The 22,916-nt window shown below is 36.2% G+C and overlaps 1 protein-coding gene and 1 long non-coding RNA gene across 2 annotated transcripts; both read right to left on the bottom strand.

Moving 5' to 3' along the window:
• Window positions 1–1,800: 1,800 nt before the first annotated feature.
• LOC150032676 (uncharacterized) lies at window positions 1,801–3,860 on the bottom strand. The gene is made up of 2 exons (XR_016524274.1): window positions 3,430–3,860; window positions 1,801–2,307 (listed from the first exon to the last, which is right to left on the bottom strand). It is a non-coding gene; the product is annotated as an uncharacterized LOC150032676 (long non-coding RNA).
• A 384-nt stretch (window positions 3,861–4,244) lies between these two features.
• ALATS (Alanyl-tRNA synthetase) lies at window positions 4,245–16,248 on the bottom strand. Its single transcript, XM_039047894.2, has 23 exons — window positions 15,673–16,248; window positions 15,249–15,487; window positions 14,656–14,796; window positions 14,257–14,403; window positions 13,415–13,567; window positions 12,311–12,440; window positions 11,811–11,907; window positions 11,514–11,634; window positions 11,128–11,187; window positions 10,388–10,438; window positions 10,199–10,294; window positions 9,886–9,987; window positions 8,773–8,895; window positions 8,199–8,342; window positions 7,979–8,050; window positions 7,810–7,885; window positions 7,002–7,144; window positions 6,803–6,911; window positions 6,534–6,721; window positions 5,882–5,971; window positions 5,620–5,802; window positions 5,007–5,186; window positions 4,245–4,666 (listed from the first exon to the last, which is right to left on the bottom strand). Exons 1-23 carry the CDS (start codon window positions 16,055–16,057, stop codon window positions 4,592–4,594), a joined length of 3,105 nt encoding a protein of 1,034 aa, XP_038903822.2. The 5' UTR covers window positions 16,058–16,248; the 3' UTR covers window positions 4,245–4,591.
• Between the last annotated feature and the right edge of the window lie 6,668 nt (window positions 16,249–22,916).

Consider the following 22,916-nt stretch of genomic DNA (forward strand, 5'->3'; position numbering starts at 1 on the left):
CGATCGAAAGTCTTCGGATAGGTCGGTTACCATCTGAAGTATTGCTTTTTGGGAGCTGTCCAACTCTTCGACACGCTCCTCTATGTGGGCAACAGAACCCGAGGAGCTATCGCCTCGTTCAAAGTTGCCGGACCGTACTGTTTTGGTCTCGAGGGTCTCTACCCTCATCATCAATTCTCTGACGGGTAATCCGTCTAGGCGGCCTACCACCGCATCAATTCCATCGGCTTTCTCGGCAACTTCTTGTAGCCGAGTCTCAAAGAAACGAACATTATCTGGGACCTCTCTTAGGTAGAGCATTTGTTCTTCCATCTCTACCAATCTGTCCACATGGGACTTGTTCAGGTTCTTCGTCGCCGACATGATCACTGATCTCTCTCTATAAGCCAATCTTGGCTCTGATACCAACTGTCACAATCGCTCTTTCGGAAGCTTCTCTTAGCGATTGTGCGGCACTTGTTCCCGCTCACGAACAAGCCAGCCAACTCGATTACGGACTGCCGATGGCACACCGAGTGCCTCTTGCAACCTCCACCCCCGTTTTAGGGAAAACGGTTTTAGAAAACGGGTTTGGAGAAAAGGTTTTCGTAAGAAGATTTGTGAGTGTGAATAAAGAAAGAAAGATTGTAGTAGACTAGAAAGCAATAAGCAACAACAACGGCTTTATAGAGTACTACTCCGGGTATGAGGAAATGATGGTTAGTCTTATCCCCATATAGTGCATTCTGAACAAAAAGCCAACTGGCGCCCTTGCATATGCAAAAGGGCGAGTGGTCACTTACAATGAAAATGTAAAGAAAGCAAGCTAACTAAACTAATACAATATAGGACATGAAAATATGCTAGAAGGGGGTTGGATTGGGCATGCGGCCATGGGCAACAGGCCCTGGACAAGCATGACCGTTACACACAGCAGGCGGTGCAGCAGGGTATGGAATTTAATGCACCTTATCAACATAATTATAAGTAAGAGAAGAAAAGCTATCCTCGTCGTCTATAAATAGCCATGAAATCGTCATGCGAGAAAAGGAACGTGCAAAGAAAAGAGTCAAAAGTACAAATTTTGTCAAAGGAGCCTTTTCTCATACATTCATTCAACAACCTTGGTGAGAGCTTCGGTTTTCTGAAGGAGTAGAAGACGAACTCCATCTTTCAATATTTACAGTGAAGCAGTCATTTAGGAAGCCGAGGGAAACAAGAAATTGTACACTACGACTTGACTCCCTTTCTCTATTTTCTATCTTAAAACGTATTTGTATTGTTTAAGTATTGCAAAAATTCATTTCTTTAATATGAATACATATTCATTTCAATTTCCATCCATATTCTCTTTAGTCATTATGAGCAGCTAAATCTTTCATGGGTTGAGAAGCATCCAGCTAACATGAACCAAGTAATATTTAAATCATGCATTTTACTTATTTTATGTATGCCTATTGAAATACTTGGATAACTCGAAAGATTACCCTAAGTAGCTTAAATCTCAGTTTGAGAAAATTAGAGATTTAGAACTCATAAAACAAGAGAGATGTTCCTTAGAAATAAATAGCATCTTTTGCATTACACATTCATCGCATGCATCCTAGAGATGGGATAATATGGCCATGTGCACTGAGAAGTGTAAGTGATAATATTATGTGCATCGTATGAACGCATAATTTATATATTCACTTAGGAATTATTAGCAAGCATTCTTCTCAAACCTGGCATCGCATATACTGTTTCACTCAAACACTAAGTTATAAGGATCGCATGAATGCATAATTTATATATTCACTTAGGAATTGTTAGCAAGCATTCTTTTCAACCCTATCATCGCATATATTGTTTCACTCAAACACAAAGTTATGAGGATCGCATGAATGCATAATTTATATATTCACTTAGGAATTGTTAGCAACCATTCTTCTCAATCCTATCATCGCATATACTGTTTCACTCAAGAGTTCTACCAAAAATCAATCTGAACTGTAATGAATTGCGTCCAGATCAAGGCATTAGATTTCATTGCATACTTGTAAAGCAATCCTGAGTTCGATCCTGGACTCACCAAACTCTAGTTGAGCTTGTACTTGGGTTCAATTAAATGAAACAGTGCGTTATAGCATCACAATCAATACTCATTTCATCGATATTATGATTGCATCAATCCGCTTTCTCCCTATCTGTTCCTTTTTTGTGCAGAGGGTCTTTCAAAGGAAATCTCAAGATGTTGTATTGGGTGATGGACAATCTCACATTTGTTCTTTGCTGATGATAGGCTATTATTTTGTCGTGCTTCGGAATCAGAGGGGATCACCATTAAAACTATTCGAAAAAAATATGAGGAAGCATCAAGTCAGTGTATAAATGCCTCTAAATCCTCAATATTATTTAGTCCTAATGTAGTGAAGTCAAATTTGAGCAATTCGTCGATACCTGTGGGAATCCCAGCTCATTTATCTAGAAATAAAAAAAGGAATTTGAATTATATTGTGGAGAGGGTGAACAAAGCAGTGGCGGGTTGGAAACGTAATTTGTTTTCAATTGGAGGAAGGGAGGTTCTCATTAAGACGGTGGCTCAAGCTATTCCGCTATATATCATGGCATGGCTTGTGTTAAGCTTCCCAGATCCATTTGTGAAGATATTGAAAGGGGTGTGGCCAAATTTTGGTGGGGATCTAATAATTCGCATTAAAAGTCCTATTGGCTTGCATGGAAAAACCTTTGTCGTCCTAAAGATAAGAGGAGGAATGGGTTTTCGATGCCTTAAAGGTTTCAACCAAGCATTATTGGCCAAGCAAATGTGGAAGCTTCAACAACCCATGTCTCTGGCTGGCCAAGTTTTTGAAGGAAAATATTTCCCAAACTGTGAGATTTTAGAAGCATCTTTGAGACAACACCCCTCGTATATCTAGAGAAGTCTGATTTGGGGAAGGAATTTGCTAATGAAGGGTCTAAGAAGACGAATTGGTTCGAGGACTAATACGAAGGTGTTTGAGACTCCATGGCTCCCGCGACCTTCACATCTTAGGTCAATTACTCCGCCGGTTGGGGATTCAAAATATATGGTTGTTGGGGCATTGATTGATGATGGGGGGAGTTGGAATTTGCCGCTTCTGCGGAGCATCTTTTGGGAGGAGGGCGTGGAGTGCATATGTTCTATCCCGATTTGTAGCTCTTCCAGGCCGAATTCATGGATTTGGCACTATAAAAAAGAATGGAACTTTTTCTATTAAACGTGCTTACAGAGTTTATGAATTGTAATACGGAGTCATCTTCGGCAAAATGGTGGAGAATGTTGTCGGGTTTGCACATTCCTCGGGAAAAAAAATTGTGGAAGATGTTCCTCAACATCCTTCCGTCAAATCATAATCTTAACAGAAGAAAGATTTCATCCAACCCCTAGTGTGTTTTGTGTGGAAAGGACAGAGAGACAAATGAACATACCTTCTTGTGGTGCCACGTTCACGATTGTTCTGGCGTTCTGTAGTGTCGAGGCTTGAGGAGATTTTGACTCCTCCAATTTCTTGTCAAGAGGTGTATTTGAAGCCGATGAAGAGCCCTTCCAACACAGGATATTGAGCTGTTTGTCGTTGGGTGTTGGATCCTCTGGTCCGATAGAAATAGAGCTGTGAAAAATGTCTCCTCCTCTGGTTGCGTTCCGCACTGAATGGGTCGGTTGGAGAATATGTGCGGGAAGCCCAGCGGTCATATAGGAGTGTTAGTTGGGGGGTCTGATTGACCCAGCCTGAAGATGGCGGGCCTGAGGGTGAAGGGAGAAAGGTGTTGATGTGGAGGCTGCCAGAACCTGCTGTTTTAAAAGTAAATGGGATGTGGAGACTGCCAGAGTGGATTTGGGAGGAATTTTGAGGGACTCCGAGAGGGAAGAATGGTGGTTGCTTTTTCAAAAGATCTATATGGTGATCTTGATGTGATGTCGGCTGAGGCTCTTGCTCTGCTCCATTGTGAGTCAGATTGCTGATTGATAGGTGTATTTCAAATTGTTGGGTGGAATCGGACTCTCAATCTTTTGTACGGGCTATTCAGTCAAATAACTTACTTGAGTCCATTAATGGAGTCATCTTGGAAGAAATTCAAGATTACCTCATCAGTTCTAGCCTCAACAGAGTTTGATTCGTTCCTCGCTCAACTAAGTGGAAAGAAGTGGTTTGTAGCCCATTGGGCTCTCTTTTTTTTTTCATGTTATTTTATTCTAAAAAAATCAATTCTCTATAGCACACAAACAGAATACAACAAAATTATTTAGAAGAAAAAAAAGTTTTAAATTGCCATTATGGCATTTAGTAATGAGTCTAATGACAATGCTTTACAACTTCTAGTACTTCAAATTGTAGTATGAATCATATCGATTCCTTTGGACATCCAACTAGTATTTGTGCGAGTAGAAGAGAAAAATAGAGGAAACAATCCCCACACCCCAGAAAAGAGATGAAAAAGAAACCTGTGATCATTGTGGAAGACAGCTTGTGCAAATATTTTGACAGTTAATTCTCAAACTTGAGATATGTGGTTTTCCATAAGGTTAGCCCAACTAATGACAGAACAGAATAGCAGAACTCCTCTGAATGAGACTTCATGAATCTAACTTTCATTGGTTCAATTTCAATGATGCAAAAGATGTAGCAAGATCCATTGCCTCCTTTATTTGAGATGCATCAATTCCCTGAAAGCAGAAAGCATTTCAGAAGATGAATATGTTACAAAAGTTCATAAGATTGAAATGAAGCATTAGTCTTCTTATTCCAAGACCATTGGAGTCTAAGTTCCACCAAAAAGAATCCCTGAACTAATCATACAACCACCAAAAAGTGTAAAGTGATAAAATCCCTGGCCGATCTCATTCATGATGCAAATTGTTCAGATATTATAAACTAGTCTTGAGCACAATAAATTAATCTCACCATCAGAATAGATTAACAAGTCACTACTGTCTCTTAGATACGGACGACTGAAAAAAAAATGGTAAAAGTCCCTACAAAGAGAAGCACGTAAATTAAAGTTACCTGGCCTGTAGCGAGACCACCTTTCCCCTTCCCGCATCTTCCTTTTAAAGGCTGCAAGGCTGTTGTCAACCATTCTGATACCTCTAATTGCTTCCCTTGGTTCCCTTTCGTGGGAACCCCGGCACAAACCACAACCTTCTTTGTGGTTTCATCGGTGCTGAAAACCATTGCGGATATGCCCTGTTGATCACAAATATAAAATGAAATCCTCACATTCTAAGGAGAAGATGTTTTACTATTGATGCATCCTCTAATGTGTTTCTCCAATTGACTATTTTTCTTCGAGGACCGATGGTAAGAGTGGATGAAAAACCATCACCCCAAGGGAAAGTATATCTATTATTATTGAAACACGGTGGGGATACACATTTTTTTGGACATTCTTACTCAATACATCCCCCCCCCCCCCCAATAATAATAGATTAAATAGGTATTTTCATGCGTGGAAGTAATATATAAGGGTTTTTGAAAATAAGTCAAACAGAGGTCTTCTGTGAGGAAGTCCTCCGAAGTATTATGGCTCAAATACCAGATAAAGCACTTCAAAACAACTTCTAAAATGTAGGTCCAATCATCAAAATGGTTTTTACTAGCTCTAAGCATAAGAAATTACCTTTTGCTCCATAACTTTAACAACTGCTTCACGAACAGCGGCTGCATCCAAACCAACATCGACATGGGATATACAGAAGGCCCTACCATTTGAAGAAGCCATTTCAGCTGTTTCAACGGCAATTTTGACGGCCTTCTGCATATTTTCTTCAGCCAGCTTCTTTTGAGCCTTCCTCACTTCGTTCTGTATGAAACAGCAATTTTCAGGTAATAAATACACCAGTTAAGTGGGTAATCAAAGCACAGTGGTCTGCAAGTAGTACCTGGAGCAAGACAATCTTTGCCCTAATTTGTGCTTTTCTGGCAGCAGGAATTGGTGCTGAATCGACACGGTTTTTGAATGAAGCAACCACCTGCATGATAGAACATAAAAGTAAGCAAGAATTAACTTAATTGAGCTGTTGAAACGTGGCATAAATCAGCAAGATAATTTTTATTCTATTACACCAATTGATATTTAAACTGGATCAGACTTAATACTTCCAATTCAGTGATGCACCCCCCAGAGAGAGACAGAGAGAACAATAAACCATCTGAAATCCAGTGATTTCAACTATTTTTATTCTTTTAAACAGTCGCATTATTTAGACTAACTTAGTGAAAAAATTACTACTACTTTTTTGGCCGTTCTTCCTTTCTACGGCTCATTCTAGACAAGGTTCTCTTTTTCATTATTGAGTAGATTCTCTCTTCTTTTGAGGATAATTCAGTATTCTTCCAACTTTAGTCTAATACATCTTTTTGTTATTTGTTAAGAGTTGCGGATAAGTGGAATGGAATGCAACGGTGAAACAGTACCAACATAACAGCAAAGGCAAAACTGTTAACAATCAGCTTATCAGAGAAAGAGAGAAACCTATCAGCTACTGTCAGTATCTATATGTGTGTGTGCGTGTGAGAGAGAGAGAGAGAGACCTTTTCCAGCAAGCTACCATCTATATTAAAAGCAGCGTCAACTTCCTGCTCAAGTGATTGAGCCTGCTCGATTGCCTTAAAGGCAGAATCGGTAGTAACAGCAGTAATTCTTCGAATCCCCTTAGCAATTCCTTCTTCAGATAGAAGGGCAAATGCCTTTGCTTCCCGTGTATTTGATATATGGGTCCCTGCAATAATCCATTGGCTTTATTTAAGGCCAGCTTGGTGCAGGCTGCAAAAAGTGAAGGCCATGACAAGAACACACTAACCTCCACATAGCTCTGAAGAAATGGATAACCAGTTCTCATTATCTGGATCAGCCAGGAGTTCCTCGACATTTTTCCCAATGGCAACAACTCTAACTGGATCAGGATAGACCTGCATCATAAACAGGGAAGATATTGGAGATCGTGCTTCTCATAAATAACATAAAAGTTTTCAGACATAAAGAAAGACAGCACATCTTACTTCTCCAAATACAGCCCTTAACCCATTAATACGCTTTGCTTCAGCAAGGGTTACCTCCTTAGCATTTACGTCCAATTCATCTTCTATTTGTTTGTTCACAATTGATTCTATTTTTCTCAAATCATCAGGATCTACTGGCTTGCCTATAATTCAGGAGCAGTTAAGCAATCAAAATTTCAAATACACAATTGAAAGTGACCAAAACATCCTCCCATAAGAAAAACAAAACTTAACTAATACGAAAAATAATGAAGCAGCTTTTGATTTAGTGACAATAATCTCTGGACGTGGTTTTGGAGGATAAGGGTTATAGTCCAAGGTGGAGGAAATGGACAAGAAATTGTATTAACCCTACCATTTTTCCTTTCTTTCTCCTAAATGGGCAATGACAAACTACAAGAGGACTATGGATAGATGTCTACTAGCACGGCCACAATTGGAAATTGGATTCAATACACAATTACGGAGGCAACAAATCATTCGTCTCTTGATTGTCTACACTTTCTAAGAAAATTTATGGTCTTGGAAAATTCCCTGGCAGGGTAAGAGGTTTCCTGGAAACCTCTTTGGGTGGAGGTTGCCTCTCCCTCCCTCTCTCCCTCTCTATGATTCATGTTCATTAACATGTTCATTAATATGTTTCCTGGAAACCTCTTTGGGTGGGGGTTGCCTCTCCCTCCCCTCTCTCCCTCTCTATGATTCATGTTCATTAATATGTTGTTCTTTTATAAAAGAAACTGAATAATAAATAAAATAATTCACTCTGTAATGGCAGACAGAGTAAACAACAACTGAAAATAAATCGAACCATGAGAAAAATCAAATCGCAGTTTTTCAGGAAGAACGATAGACCCCTTCTGGTCAACATGGTTTCCAAGAATTTCCTGTACAATTATTATTCAAATAAGCTTTTTAAAACAAAAGAAATATCAGTTCTAGTAATAATTAGTTACATTTAGGTCAAAATTCAAACATACCCTAAGAGCAAAATTCAACATATGTGTACAAGTATGGTTAGGAGCAATGAGCTTACGCCGCTCATAGTCAACCTGCATGCATCAATAGACTCGTGAAGAATGGCAAAAGAAATTTAGATAAGTAATTATTTCATTAACCAAACAAAGAATGGATCCCAAAACCACTGAATGCCAAAAGGATTTTCAATTAAACATACATGACAGCATATTTTCAGTTTACCTTACAAACAACTTTGTCACCCAGAGAAATTCTGCCGCTCCCACCATTAAATGAACCAATATGAACAATGAAACCTCCAAATATTTGAACATTACATACTTCAAATGAGCCAAAGGAACCTTCAATTATTCCAGTATCAAAAATCTAATGCCAAAAACAACATCATAAATGAGATAAACATTAATGATAGGAGATAACAAAGGAAAAGATGTAGCAAGCACATTATAGAATAATTTTCAAATCCTAATTCAATTAAATCCTCTCATTGCATTGTTTCTTCCAAATAAACTTCATAAGATCACCCAAACTAGGAAGAATGTGATTTCTAACCAATGGGAAAATCCCTGAGCTGGAAGTTCAAATAAAAATGTAAAATAATTAAAGTACTAGACAAAAGGCAAAACAGACCAGTAAATTAAAAACAGTATGTTGCTCAAACAATTTAAAGTTACTCTTCAGTAGTAAATTCAAAGGCTACTATCCTCAACACGTACAACAAAATATCTGCCAAAAGGTCAATAGAGCCTTTCTTATCAAGCAATCATATAATAGGGTGTCCGAGATCTCAAAATACCTGACCACCTTGCTCAGCATAAAAGCTTGTAGATTCCAGAACTAAACCAACTTCATTACCAGCGTCTACACTTTCAAGAAATTCATAACCAGTGTAGATAGCTTTCACCACACTTTCATGGTCCTGGAATAAAAAGATAGGCGGGTTGAACAATACACAGAGCAGTTAACAACCAAAATTGTGCATATTTCTGGAATCTATATGCCTGTGTTACGCGTAGGTGTACTACATGTCAGTAGGAAACTAAACTTTCATTAACAAAAGGTAGAATAAAAACATCTGTGAGAAGCACACTAAAACGATCCCGAAGTACCCAAAAAGGCAACAAGGTAGCAGAAAACACGAGAAAAAGAAATGGCCCAGTTCCCAAAGTCACAAGTAAGTGATCTAATTGTAAGTAATCAAAACTAATAGGATATCCTGGCACAACGTAGACAAAAATGTCTGTACGGAAGGCATTAAATTGTATCCACATTCCAAATCCACCTCTGAGCACATCTTTTTTTTTTTTTTTGGATAGGAAACAGATGTACACCTCTGAGCACATCTATCAGAAAAAATTCTTGATTTGGTTGAGCTAAATGTTCCACAAAATAGACCAAAAACTACTCTATCTAAGAAATTACCTCTATCAGAGAATCAGAGTTCAAATCATCTCTTCAACCAAACCTATACAATCAAAATTAGGTGCAAGACTAATCCAAAAGTCCAGGGAAAAAAAGCATCAAATAATGGCAAAGAACAATGCTACCAAGCATAATGCTGGTCCTCAACCTCAGACAAAGACACACAATTACTGAGGGTGAACTCTACGAGAAAGAGGCATCTGCATTCCAGATACTGGTAATGGTTTTGTTCCTCCCTTAGGCAACCGGGAAAGCAAAAATTATTACTAAAGGATGAGATGCGGACAGAAAATAAAAGAGAAGAAAGATCATGCAGTTTAGGTTCATTCTAGAATTAGAACTAAAAGTGGGAGACCTCGAACAAAAAAATTGAAGGCCACCAAAGGACTTTTTATGAAATTGCAAGGACTCCATTGAGTGCCATTAACCACCGAATTGAACTAGATGGAACATAGGCATGCTTGCTGACAAAAATAGATTCACAAACCTTAAACCAAATAAATTTGAATTTGTCATCAGTTGAAGCAACTGCCTTCTTGTGCAATGCTGCTGTAGCATCAGCATCCATGGCAATTGTACCACCTGCTTGCTGGAAGAGGAATAAAACAAAATATAAAACTATCGAAATGTTTTCTCCAGTCAATTAAATTATCCATTGTTATTCATAGACTTTTGCATTGTTTTATATATGAAAGCATCCACAATTTTTCCACGTGTAGGTTCAGGTTCACATAAGGTAGAACAACAGACTGTAAAACACAACAATAGGATGTTAATGTACTCTAGCAAAAAGAACTCACCTTATTTTGAGCACTTCTTGATCTTTCCCTCGCCTCATCCATAGCATTGTTGAAACCCTGAGTATCAACTAGCAGACCCCTCTCTTCCGCCATCAACTATCCCATGAAAATGTTATTAGTAACATCATATGCATGCAAGCAGTAGGGGGGGGGGGGGGGGGGGGGGGGGAAGAGAGAGAGAGAAGATACCTGAGTCAAATCTAATGGAAATCCATACGTATCCCACAAGATAAAAGCATCCTACATGGTAAAGAACAAATAAGATAAAAATAACCACATATTGACATTTCTTGAACACATAGTTTCTTTATCTACCAATTGTAAGAATCTCAAACTTTAATCAAGTATTAAGGTCTCTCCAGCATAACAGAAATAAACACCCCTCAAGCAGACCGCTATTTTTCCTTTTCCATTTTTTTTCATAGCAAGGAAGAGGCAGGGTGATGCATTTTCAGAAAACCTCATGCATTACTTTTGTGGAAAGAAAACATATCCAAATACAAGTGGAGAAATGAATGTGAACCTAGAGATGAAAGAAACCATGCTGAAAATAGATGTCAGTGCTACGACTCCAATTTCATTCTAGCTTTAAAACACATCTCATAATAGTGTCCCCTCCACACCCCCACCACTTCAACACCAACATAAAGTTATTATTATTTAACCAAAAAAAGAAACCTCCCTTTCAACAGTTTATGCAAAATTTGTTTCAAACTTTTCAAACGAGTATGTTAGAGCTATAAAATTGTGATCCCAAATTGTAATGCTTGAGCCTTAACAAAGACACTTCAAGACAATGATCATACACCTTTTGATATAAAAATCTTAAGTAGATTCTTTACTAATTGAAAAACTCCTACACATAAATTATAAAACAGAAAACGGCCAAAGAGACAATTTACATAAAGACCAATAATAAAAATACTGACCTGCCCACTCAATATCTTCCCTTGTACATCCTGAGCGGCCTTCTTAAACTTCTCAATTCCCTGACATAAAATAAGTGATCTAATTATGTTTTGCTAACAAGACATGTAATATTTAATAAGCCTTCACAAAGAAATAACAAATCAAAATAGTAAGATGCACCCAAGTCAGTATCCCTATGGCATACAACTTTATCAAAGCCAGAAGAGTTTTTGTAATTTTTGTCCAACCATTTGCTGAAGAAAATTTCAAGTTCATTCTCCATGAAGAGATTTGACCCACTCCCCATGCCAAGTCTTAAGAGAGATACCAAGAGATTTTATTTTTTAGCTTTTTAGCTTGCCAAAAAGATCAAACCTATGACCTTAACCCCTCAGGAAAGAAGTACCTTTAGTAAAGTTTTCCCAAAACTTGCTTCCTCCTCTGCAATTATCTCCCTAATTCTCACTTCATGTTGTTTTAGCTCTGGGAAGACATCACCCATCACTTTCACCACAGTACTCACAAGTCTGATAACCATAGTCATCGACAGAAAACAACCATATTAGCAAATATTAAAACATACAATTTATAGTTATGATGATACTGAAAAGAAGTAACAAGGGAAGAGTAGTGTGAAAATCAGTCAAACTTTTCATGTTAAAATTTAGAAGTGGCAAACAAGTAAATAGAGAAGTCCTCCTACCCGTTAAAAAATCCTTCTTGAGCTTTTAAAACTTCGCTTCCATATCGAACTGCACGACGAAGAATACGTCTCAAAACATACTCGCGCCCCTCGTTACCTATCAAGGATTTTTTGAAGAGCATGAAAAACTAACTTTTGAAGCTTCGAATATGCAAAGAGTAAAGGTGGATGGCAAATCCAAACACAATAATATATGGACATAAAAAGTCCAAAGATCGATGGTTAACAATGATAAGAGAATCCACATAATGTTAACAATTAATTGTCAACCAATAAGCATAATTTACTTGCTATTGCTAAGAAACTATCCCCATCCTTTCCATGATATTGAAGATAAAATATCGAAATCCACTCTCATTAAACGGATTGCAGATATAAATTCTTGTGGAAGTTCCGAGAGAGAGAGAGAGAGACAGGGGACAGGACATAACCGTTAACTATAAGTGCCAGGACTCAAAATGCTTTTGAATCAGTCATCTCATGTTTTCAATGGTACTCACCTGGACAAGACCCATCAGCAATAGCAAATGAAAGAGTTCTTATATGATCAGCAACAACCCTGTAAGCCATGTCCATGTTGTCCACATCATCTGGCCCAACTTTTCCACTATACGGCCGAGCTCCAGTTGCCTGCACTACAAATAGATATCTTATTAAAAAACTGAAAACACTGTAAGAAAATTTTATTTTTTGACTGAATATAGTGATGAAGATGGTTACTTTGATGTGGCATCTGGGACACATCTTTTGTGGCTAAATGCTACTATAGTGTTTGAGAAGTTGGAAAGGAATTGGAAATTTTTCATAGAAAACAAAAGATAAGGTAATTGTGATTTGGGATTCAACTATTCTTTTAAGTTCAACAATATGGGAGTAAGAACTTGAATTTCTGGCCTCTTGATCAAGGATGCATGTTTATGTTAGTTGAGTTATGCTTATGTGGGCATGAGATTTAACTATTCTTGTGGTCTCCCTTTGAAGTGCAATATCAAACCACTCTTGTAAGTATTTCTTTTATTCCGTAGTTCCCAATAGGATAATCTTATAACTTTGCTAGCTTAAGATTTTTCCCTTTGCTCGTTTTCATTTGTTCAGTGAATTGGTTCATAAAGAGAGTATGAAAATGTTTCCTGTTTTATCAATGCAATCTAGAGATATCCCCTCCAGGGGTGAAGGCTAGGGAAGCTGTTGGACCACAGTAGAACAGCTTGCTTTCTACTCTCACAGAAGATCATCCTTTCAAAATAGAAGAGATAACCTTAAGACTTGAATTCATCAGGGCTTCTTTTTTGGTATATGTGGTCAGAAAGGAACAACTGAATCTTCAACAGTGGGGACAAGTCATTTTCTTTTTCATTTTTGGGAAGTACTTTTATGTTTGTAGCTCTCCATTGCCGTAATTGTAAATTGCACATACCCTTCGGGTTGTATAGTCTTCTCTTATTTCTACTTGGAAGACCCTTTAGTAATACCCTTGGCTTGGGACTTACCTTTTCTCTCCCTCCTTCACAATTCTACATGAGGGCAGAAACCCTATACTAAATTATATCCTATGCAAAGTACAAAATAAGAAGTATATTTGATGAGAAAAATCCTGATCTTGCCTTTTGGATTGCATCAAAGATGGGCATGAACACATCGGTATCATAATTACTCAGCTTGTTCTGAAGCACCGAAGTCAGTCTTTCAAATCCCATACCAGTATCAACATGCTTGGCAGGGAGAGATTTCAGGGAGCCATCATTTTCCCTGTTGAACTGTAGCAATGACAAATTGAATCATTAATAACCAACGAAGTTGTTCTTATAACCAAATAATAATAGTGATAACTAAGGTGAACAACCTAAACCCATCAAAAGAGACAAAAGAACCATCTACTGCGTTGATATTCATACATTAGTTACTTGACAAGAATGAGGGGCCAAAAAATTTAAGTCAAAGCAAACTTTATCCTGTTATCCACACTTGTTACTTTGAAAAATGTGGGTTATATTCAAGAAGATGAAGGATGTAATGTAACTGGAATACTAGTAGTTGCATCTTTAATTCTTAGAACTCAAGGACACTGTAGTACAACCTATAGAACAGATCTAGTTCAACTTCTTTAGGAGTAACACTACCATGCTTACCTTTCCATTGAGTTTTCTCCCCTTTCTATTCATGAAAACCTAACTAATACTGCAATATCAACCAAGAACCTCTTGGGCCTTCAGGCTTTCACCTCAGACGGACCAAATGCCAAAAGTCAGATATGTTACAATACAGGTAGAGCTACTTAAATGCCTGTTATAAACATTTTACAGTTCAACCACAATAGAACCTACATCTGGGAAGCTACAAGAAAAATAGTAAAGATACTCTCTCATTGTTGCAAAATATATATATAAGATATTAGTTGACGAGTGAAACAGAGAAGAGGAGGGGGGTGGGGGAACAAGATGGCTACCTGAATAAAAACAAGGTTCCATATCTCAATGCATGTAGGGTCATCATTATTAACCAATCGTGCAGCATCACGACCACCAAGCCTGTCGTAATGTATTTCAGTGCATGGTCCACAAGGACCAGTATCACCCATCTCCCAGAAGTTGTCCTACTCAAAATTCAAAGAATAAAATTAGACAAAATTTCCACAAGCTAACATGAACTGAAAACACACAAAAAAGATAAACACAATTGTTCACAATTTTTTGTTTTCTTCGATAATTGAAGCTTCTGCAGCATAAAGAAATGAGAGGTTTAACATATTTTTTATCCTAGCATGAAATTTCAAATAGATAACAAGACATTTGTAGTTGTAGCTTGCAAGAGCAAAAAGCAGAGAGAAGTTGTTACGTAATCTTACTTTGCAGCCAAAAGGTAAGACACGTTCTGCAGGTAAAAACTTCAGCCATATGTCTCTAGCCTCAGTATCAGGTGCAAGACCAGCTTTCTCATCACCACCGAAGTAGGTGGCATAAATTCGATCTGTGGGAAGCTTATAAACCTGTAGGTACACAATACGCGACTATTGTGAGAAAAAACAATCAACTGATATAAACTCCGTCATACCATAATCAAATAGTAATGCAATTTCATCAATCCTTGTTTTGGCGATGATCTGGGAGCTCTTTATAATTTCACAGTACATAAGATTTAATTGAAAACCTGATGTTTCTTATCTATATTCTTAAGTTTTATTACAAGCATCCCCTATCCCAAAAACATTTGTTACAAATGAAAAGACTAATGGACTGCATTATACGATATAGATAAAATGATTTTCACATTGCAGTAGCGCGTGGATAAGTAGAAGAGTTGTTCGCAAGCTCAAAAGTAGCAAAACAGGAAGACTGATGTACTGCATCAAACTATATCCTGTTTGTAAGAAGGCGATACAACATTACACTTGCACAGTTTGAGACACAAATTCATTTCTGGGGGTAAAAGTCAACTAACCTGTGTAAGAAGTTCCCAGGCCCATGTGATGGCTTCCTTCTTAAAGTAATCCCCGAATGACCAATTGCCAAGCATCTCAAAGAAAGTATGGTGATAAGTGTCTTTTCCAACATCATCAAGATCATTGTGTTTCCCACCAGCACGAATACATTTCTGAGTATTACAAGCTCGGGTAAGTTTACTCAAAGACGTGTTAGGATCAGCAGTGCCCAAGAAAATGGGCTTGTACTGATTCATACCTGCAACAGAAACCCATCGTCTCAAGCACAACAATCAAGTTCATGTATACATTCAATTACAAATCTTCGTAAAATCCATCAAAACCCACTAAATTGCACAACCGCATAAACTATTCTTCCACTCTCTCAATCCAGAACCACGCAATACGCAAGTAAGATAAAGAAAACAAGGAAGAAAGACAAACCCGCGTTAGCAAAGAGAAGGGTCGGGTCGTTTACGGGCACAACGGGGCTAGACTTCCAGTAAACATGATTCTTCTCCTCAAAGAATCGAAAAAAGGTGTCCCTTACGCGGTCGGCCGGCCATTCCACTCCTTGAGAACCGGCCCCTGGCATTGGTGACAGAGATGACGGCGGAAATGGAGGAATCGATGGCTCGGATGATGCAGATGATAAAGAACAGCAACCCGACAGTGGGAAATTGAAGAAGAGTTGAACCCCAATTGAACGATGAGCGGTGAGAGAGCGAATGGATAGCGGCGGCGGGGAAAGGAGAGAAGGGGAAGTAACAGTAGAGCTAAGAACTGTAGCGATCAATTGTTCCCCCTTGACCCTGGAAAATCCTCTCATTCAATTGGGTTTTAAACGTCATAGCTTTGATTCCCGTTATATATGCCCCTTGCCCTACACGACATTTTGATTTTATCTCTCCCCAATTCTTGATTCGGTTTGCTTCCCAAGCTTTTTTTGAAAAAAAAAATCGATTGTGTTCTGACTTGAACGTTTTGGATAGAAATAACAAAATTTAGTCCTCTTAGTCATCATATTTCAAATGTGTAATAATTTATGACTATTAAGCAAAAAATCTATATTATTCTATTTTATGTATTTAAATTAGTACTTCTACACAAAAAGTCTTCAAATGAGGTTCATATTACGTTAATGTCTCAAACATTCTATTTTTTACACACACAAAAAAAAAAAAAAAAACTATTTACCTTGGATTTTACACAAATGTAATAGGTTATTTACAAATAAACTCTTCCACTGTCACACATATTTATATACTTTAACATTGGCTATTGAATCCCAACGAAGGTTTATTTTGAATTGATACCACATACGAGGGTTTTTCTTCTCTTATTCGGAGATCATTCTTCTTCGTTCTTCTTCATTCGACTGTCAATGTTCAACCAGTAGGCCAACGAAGAATTGACGACCAACGTTTTCATCTTTTACTGAGACTATCGACAAACCAACGGAGCTTTATTTTGAACCTCCACTATCGACAAACGCAAAAGCGGCGACCTACTACAATCAACGGCCAAATCAGGGAGACAAAGCAATCGGCTTCAATATATAGCATATTTCCCATCAAAAGAGGTATATTCCATATCAAAAAATATATCTTTATTGTACATAAATCTTACTTTCGATGAAAAAACTGAAAAAGGTATATCCTTCTATGATATTACTATATACTGTGGAACATAACTACTTCTCTATGATATTAGAATAATGGAATTTTGCACTGATTTATATTTGCCATATATGGAGGAATAGACGACTAGTAGACTATCGTAGGATTGTTCTGTTGTCTATTTGTTATGTACTATACAAATATTTATTAGGATATATAAACGAAATGAAATGTACCAATGTTTATTGATAATAAATTGCACAAACAAAAACTTTTCTTGAGTTAGATATAGACAATGTGAAATATTTGTTGTTTGTCAACTCATGTTTATTAATACATTACCTCAGTATTTTTGTCGTAGACTGATATTTGACAAAATATATACATAAGTTAATTCAGGGGATATATCGACTGATGTTTATTAATTATATATAGACATTTGAATAGTAAACATGTTGTTTTATACATCTTCGTCAAATAAATTCACAAATGAATATATATATATATATATATATATATATAAAGACTTTCTAATATCATAGGGTTGTTCTTAAGTTTATTTGTTATATACTATCTTATATAAGTGTTAGTAGAACTGTTCTAGTGCTTATTTACTATATACTATATAGATGTTTATTTACCATATATAGAGGAATAGATGAATATGTATTGATGTTTAATTCCATAACATGTTATGATATATAAATGAAATAATATGTACAGGTGTTTATCATTAATAAATTGCACAAACAATAAATTATCCCCGAGTTGAAATAGACAATATGGAATGTTTGTCGTTGGCCAACTCAAGATTATTAATACATTACCTTGGTATATTTGTTACATGCCGATATGTGATGAAATATACATATGATAACTTTGATACACAGTGTGTACATGACTTAATTCCAATAACTACAAGAAAATGGTACGTGCAAAATTACCGTGTCAAACTTCAAACAGAATGAGAAGTGATAGATTTTTTATATCTACTAGTAGAATGGGATCCAATGTCAAAACTTTAGAAAAATGTTGTACTCAACATTTCGTTAGATGATGTGAGTATGTTACCAATATATATTGGTTTATCTACCATTTCCTATAAGAATTTATTTTTCATTATTTATTATATAGGATGAAAAACAAATACCTCAATACAATGAATGCAAAAAGCAAACATGTTTAAACTTTTCGACCAACTATTAGGAGACATGGCAGATGACTCCATACCATTGAGAGTCGTACTATTCGAAGAATAAATTGAAGAAGAATATGATATGGAAATGATAGGGACACAAATAGTTCCATATGGATACTCTTTTGAGGTATGTGTCATTAACTAAATTATAAGATTATAACACAATATGTTTCGTTGAAATTAATGCAGTATTAAGATGGAATATAATGAAGGAACTATAAATTTATGAAATTTGTTTCAGGAAATTGTATGTGAATGCCCTGGGATCGATGAGGTAACATAAAATATAATTATATATACTACAATATATAAACAACAGTATCATTTACTGCGGCCTTGAATAATAGATAAATGGTCATTTATATTCCATGTACTATCATACAAACAGGAGGACAATGTGCCCCTTGAAGTTAGAAAGGAAAATTGATAATGGAGGCAAGGAAAAGAAGACCAATTGTTCAAACAAAAAAGATATTAATATTGATATGTATGACATATATCTAAAATTAATGTATGTTCTATAAACTTATAAAACTGTACAAATAATTCTTTTAGGCTTTTGTACAAGTTGAAAAAAGACAAACAAAGGTTAAGAATGCGAAGGTATAATATGACTTTATATTGAATATAAATATGCATATTATGTTATACTATATTATTGAATTTAATTTAAATATGCAGATGTATGGTTTATTGAATTTAAATCTCAACAAGAAACAAGGAAGACAAAACGTACGAGGAAAGTTGAGAAAACTAGTCGTGGGAAAAAAATCAAGGGTTAGTAAGATTGAAGACAAAAAGAAAAAAATACATGTATTTAATATACTACTGAGTACATAGATTATAAAAGGCTATCATATTTATGATTTGTGATAACAAGTTCTCACTATGCATATTTAGGAAATAAAAAAGACAGAACGATTCAGAGAGGTTGCGGAAATCAATCGTCGGAACAAAAAATCAATAGCTAATTCACCTAAGGAGAAAATGCAAGGTATGTATCTAATTTACTACTCTATAAACTAAGGTTGACCTGAAATATACTTTCGTATAAACTAAAGTATACATAAAATATAACAAACCAATTGGGGAAATGCTAAGTTGAATATATAAACTATGGAAGAGGAAATATAAGGCAGGCTGACATGAACACACTATATGAGATATGTATTAAATATTCATATTCAGTATATTAAAAAATATTTTGTGGTCTATATCTACTTAAAGGTGAATGACTGTTTCATGCCTCAAGATGCACCATTGTTATTACCTAGAAGTAGGTGGTCTAGTGTACAAAAGTTAAATATATATGCAAAATTTGAAAATATCATAAACATAAAGGATAACCTTAAGAAGAAACATCTCGAAAGGTTTTGATCTAGTCCTTTATCCCATTTCCTAGACTTCCAAGTTACCGAATTCCCTACCCACTTGTTACACTCTTCTTAAACTCCATCCGAGAATGGATTCTAAACTTATTTGGTCTACCAACTGGAGGATGCTTGACATTAGAAGGTAGAATGTTTATCGATCTTACTTCTTCAGGTATGTTCCAACCATGTGGATCACCTAACGGATGGATAAAGTCTTTGTATACTGAAGAAAGATTATTGTTAAGATAATACAGTGAAACATAATCCTTTTGATAAGTGCTTCTTACTCAACAGAGCACATGCATAAGGGAACAAAATTTGCAAAATATTCCACATCTTGTAACTACAACTTCGAGAAGGCGGGTGCACATCATGTTGAATGGCTCCATTTATCACTTGATATTAAATGTGTTAGGGTTGATGCCCTAAATCTCGTGGGTCTTGTAGTTTGTAAATACCTGTATGAACAAACTATTTGTGATGTAATAATATGAGATATATTATTTACTTCAATCTTTGAAATATGAGATATTTTAGTTGCATAAACCACAAACCAATAAACTAAGATCCTTGGTTTTCGTTGTAACTTCAGCATGTATGTGATGACCTACAAGTGGATCGTGCTTTAAGTGATAACTTAAATGGTCTGTAGTATATGAATAAATGAGGGAAACCTTATTTTGATGACGCTACGAGCCTGCTTTGTAGATGTTACAAGTGTTGTAAAGTGCTACAAATGGTCTGATTCTGACCATTCATGTATTAGACATGTGAGTGGGGATGCTCTATACAAAAGAGTTTGTATAAGACCAGACCATGAAATGTTTAGTCTCGTTATATAACGCCGTTCATAATAGAGACTTTCGTTTCACTAGGATGACCATAGGTAACATGACCTTATTCTTAAGTGAGTTGAGAACTCTTGCCTATGAGGGCGGTTCTTTGATTTGCATGGGTGCAAGTGGTCAGATCGCTGACTCAAATCTACCATTTTAAGAATTCGTCTGATTGGGGAGCTGAGAACTTAGTTACATAAGATGAAATTCGCTCATTCCCCAATTCAGGGGTAAGTAAATAAATTGCTCCCTTAAGGGCTGATTTTGGAGCTTGAACAATGTGGTGCCACATCTTCTCTTGGCCTGAGAAGGGTTTACTCATTGTAGGACTATAAAGTATTGTTCATTAGAGGAATTAGTGGTACTTAAGGAGTTAAATGTAATTTCAGGGGCAAAACGGTAAATTGGCCTGGATGTACTTACGAGTGATTTGTGAAGGGTCATCGTACTGTTGATTGGTTATATCCAATGGAAACAGAAATATATCTGTAGCGCGAAGAGTGCAGCTGCTGGTCTTTAGTGGAGTGTCTGACAGTTAACAGATGGTGAATATCGTGATTAAATAATTTAGTCAATTATTCAAGTACCGTTGAAGCTTCAAGCTACAGATCCATAAGGTCCCTTTGGTAGCTCAATGGATTCATGTTGATAATCAGTTTTTGGGTTAGTTTGAAGAGTTCAAATTAACAAGAGGAAATTTTATTATATATTATATAGTTAAATTACTTCAACTATATGTGGTATAATTGACTTGATGTATTAGATACATTAAATGGAGGAATTATTATTAAATGCCATAAAGGAGAAAAATAACTACGTTTTATATATTGCATGAGATGTGATATTAAAATTATAGGTTATGAATATATTATTTATTTGTAATTAAATCAATTATGGGATAATTAGTTTCGATTTTTTCTCATAATGACCAACTTAGTGGGATGATCAGTTAAGGTAACTGATGGATAAAATGAAAATCATTTTCATTTTTCATTATGCAATTGATAATTGAACGCACAAAAGAATATAGCTATACATAGCTTGAGAGCATAAACGATCGTGCATCGAGTTTGCTATACGATAGACACTCGTTTTCTAAACGATCGAGTACACAGTTTATACGATAGACTCCAATTTTTCTCCCACTTAATCGATCATCTATACGATCTGTCAATTCCTCATTCCCTCTACCAAATCTATAAAGAGCCCACAACTCCTGGATTCTCACACCGAGAATATCAAGGTAGCCTCGTGGTGGTGTCTACTTGTTGTTCGAAGGTCGAGTGCTATTTGCTCCTATCCGAGGAGATTGTTGAGGCATGATTTTCGTGCTGTTGAACGTTTGTACTGTTAGATCGAGGAAAACAAGAAGAAAGGTTCTTCAAGGATAAGTTCGCTTGATCTTTAGTATTTTTCTTTGAAAGCATGCTATAATTTCAAGTTTATGCATAACTATTGTTGTTTGATTGTAAATGTGTATGTTCTGTCACCATGAAGTTTGGAACAATCTTGCTTCCGCTCATTAGTTCTCTTTGTATAGAGTTCCTTCGTAATGTTGTTCACTAGATAAAACCTGCAAATTAATGACAAATATTACTATATATGTCGGACATATACCGGAGTATATACAAAAAATACTTACCTGCATCGATCTGCCTTGACCAATTTATTATCTTAAATGGTTCTCTGCAGCTTTGGTAAACTCAGTCACTTGGTATTCTACTTCATTTCTCCTATAATATAACCATCATTAAATAATCATCCTCAAAACGTGAAGCATTAAAGAAATCGATAAGTCCCTAGCATTCAAAATGGCAGAATTTAGGCTTTAAGACACGTTCGTCGTCATTATTTTATACCTCCTACGAGGGCAGAAGGCACAAGACTATTTTTCAAAACCAATGCTTTGTAACTCATCTCGTATGCCTCGTGCACTAGACTCCAACAGTCACATTTGAACTTCAAAATCCACAATATTAAAAGCTTTTGACATGAAATAAATATGGAATCTATGAGCTTCTTCTTATATCGAGGTTTTATATTCCGCAATAAATGCACAATACTCATACAATGGAACACGTTAGGCAATATCAACTCAACTGCTTTTACTATACTATTGTGCCCATCAGAGACGATCACAACATCGTTCTGATCCCCAATAATATATGTTTTTTAAAATAGATCATAAACCACTGCTAGTCATCTCAAAATCGGCAACATAAAATGCTAAGGGAAATATCTTATCATTAGCTTATGGGGCGCAAGCTGTTAAAAGGGTCCCACCATACTTGTTATTCAAATAAGTACCATCAACTGATATAATAGGACGACAATGTTTCCAACTTGAAACACAAGCAAATAATGCCATGAAGAAAAATAAAAATCATCCATGATCATCAAGTTTGTAGTCAATAATAGAACCTGAAAATATATCATGTACACTATAGTATATTAAAAGTATACGACACAAACAATGGAACATATAAAAACAACTACGATATATTAAGAATATACCAGAGTTTCTCACAACTAATTGAAAAGCAAATGTTGGAATCTTCTTGAAAGATTTTTCAAGTGATTCTCAAATTTCATTCACAACATCTTCTCGAGCACGCCAAGCCTTTTGGTAAGTTATGTCCAATTCATGCTCAATTCGAATATA

Source organism: Benincasa hispida, chromosome 11 (genome assembly GCF_027475165.1).
Source record: "Benincasa hispida cultivar pf3 chromosome 11, pf3_genome.v1.1, whole genome shotgun sequence".
In the NCBI taxonomy this organism is placed as follows: domain Eukaryota; kingdom Viridiplantae; phylum Streptophyta; class Magnoliopsida; order Cucurbitales; family Cucurbitaceae; genus Benincasa; species Benincasa hispida.

What these genes read in the sequence shown, in the direction of transcription:
- ALATS (XM_039047894.2), bottom strand. Translation starts at nt 16,057, where the DNA reads ATGAGAGGATTTTCCAGGGTCAAGGGGGAACAATTGATCGCTACAGTT. An exon ending in CCTGGGAACTTCTTACACAG is followed by an intron (nt 14,797 to 15,248) that starts GTTAGTTGACTT and finishes GTGTACCTACAG; the next exon opens with GTTTATAAGCTTCCCACAGA. An exon ending in TTAAAGTTATGGAGCAAAAG is followed by an intron (nt 5,187 to 5,619) that starts GTAATTTCTTAT and finishes TGTGATCAACAG; the next exon opens with GGCATATCCGCAATGGTTTT.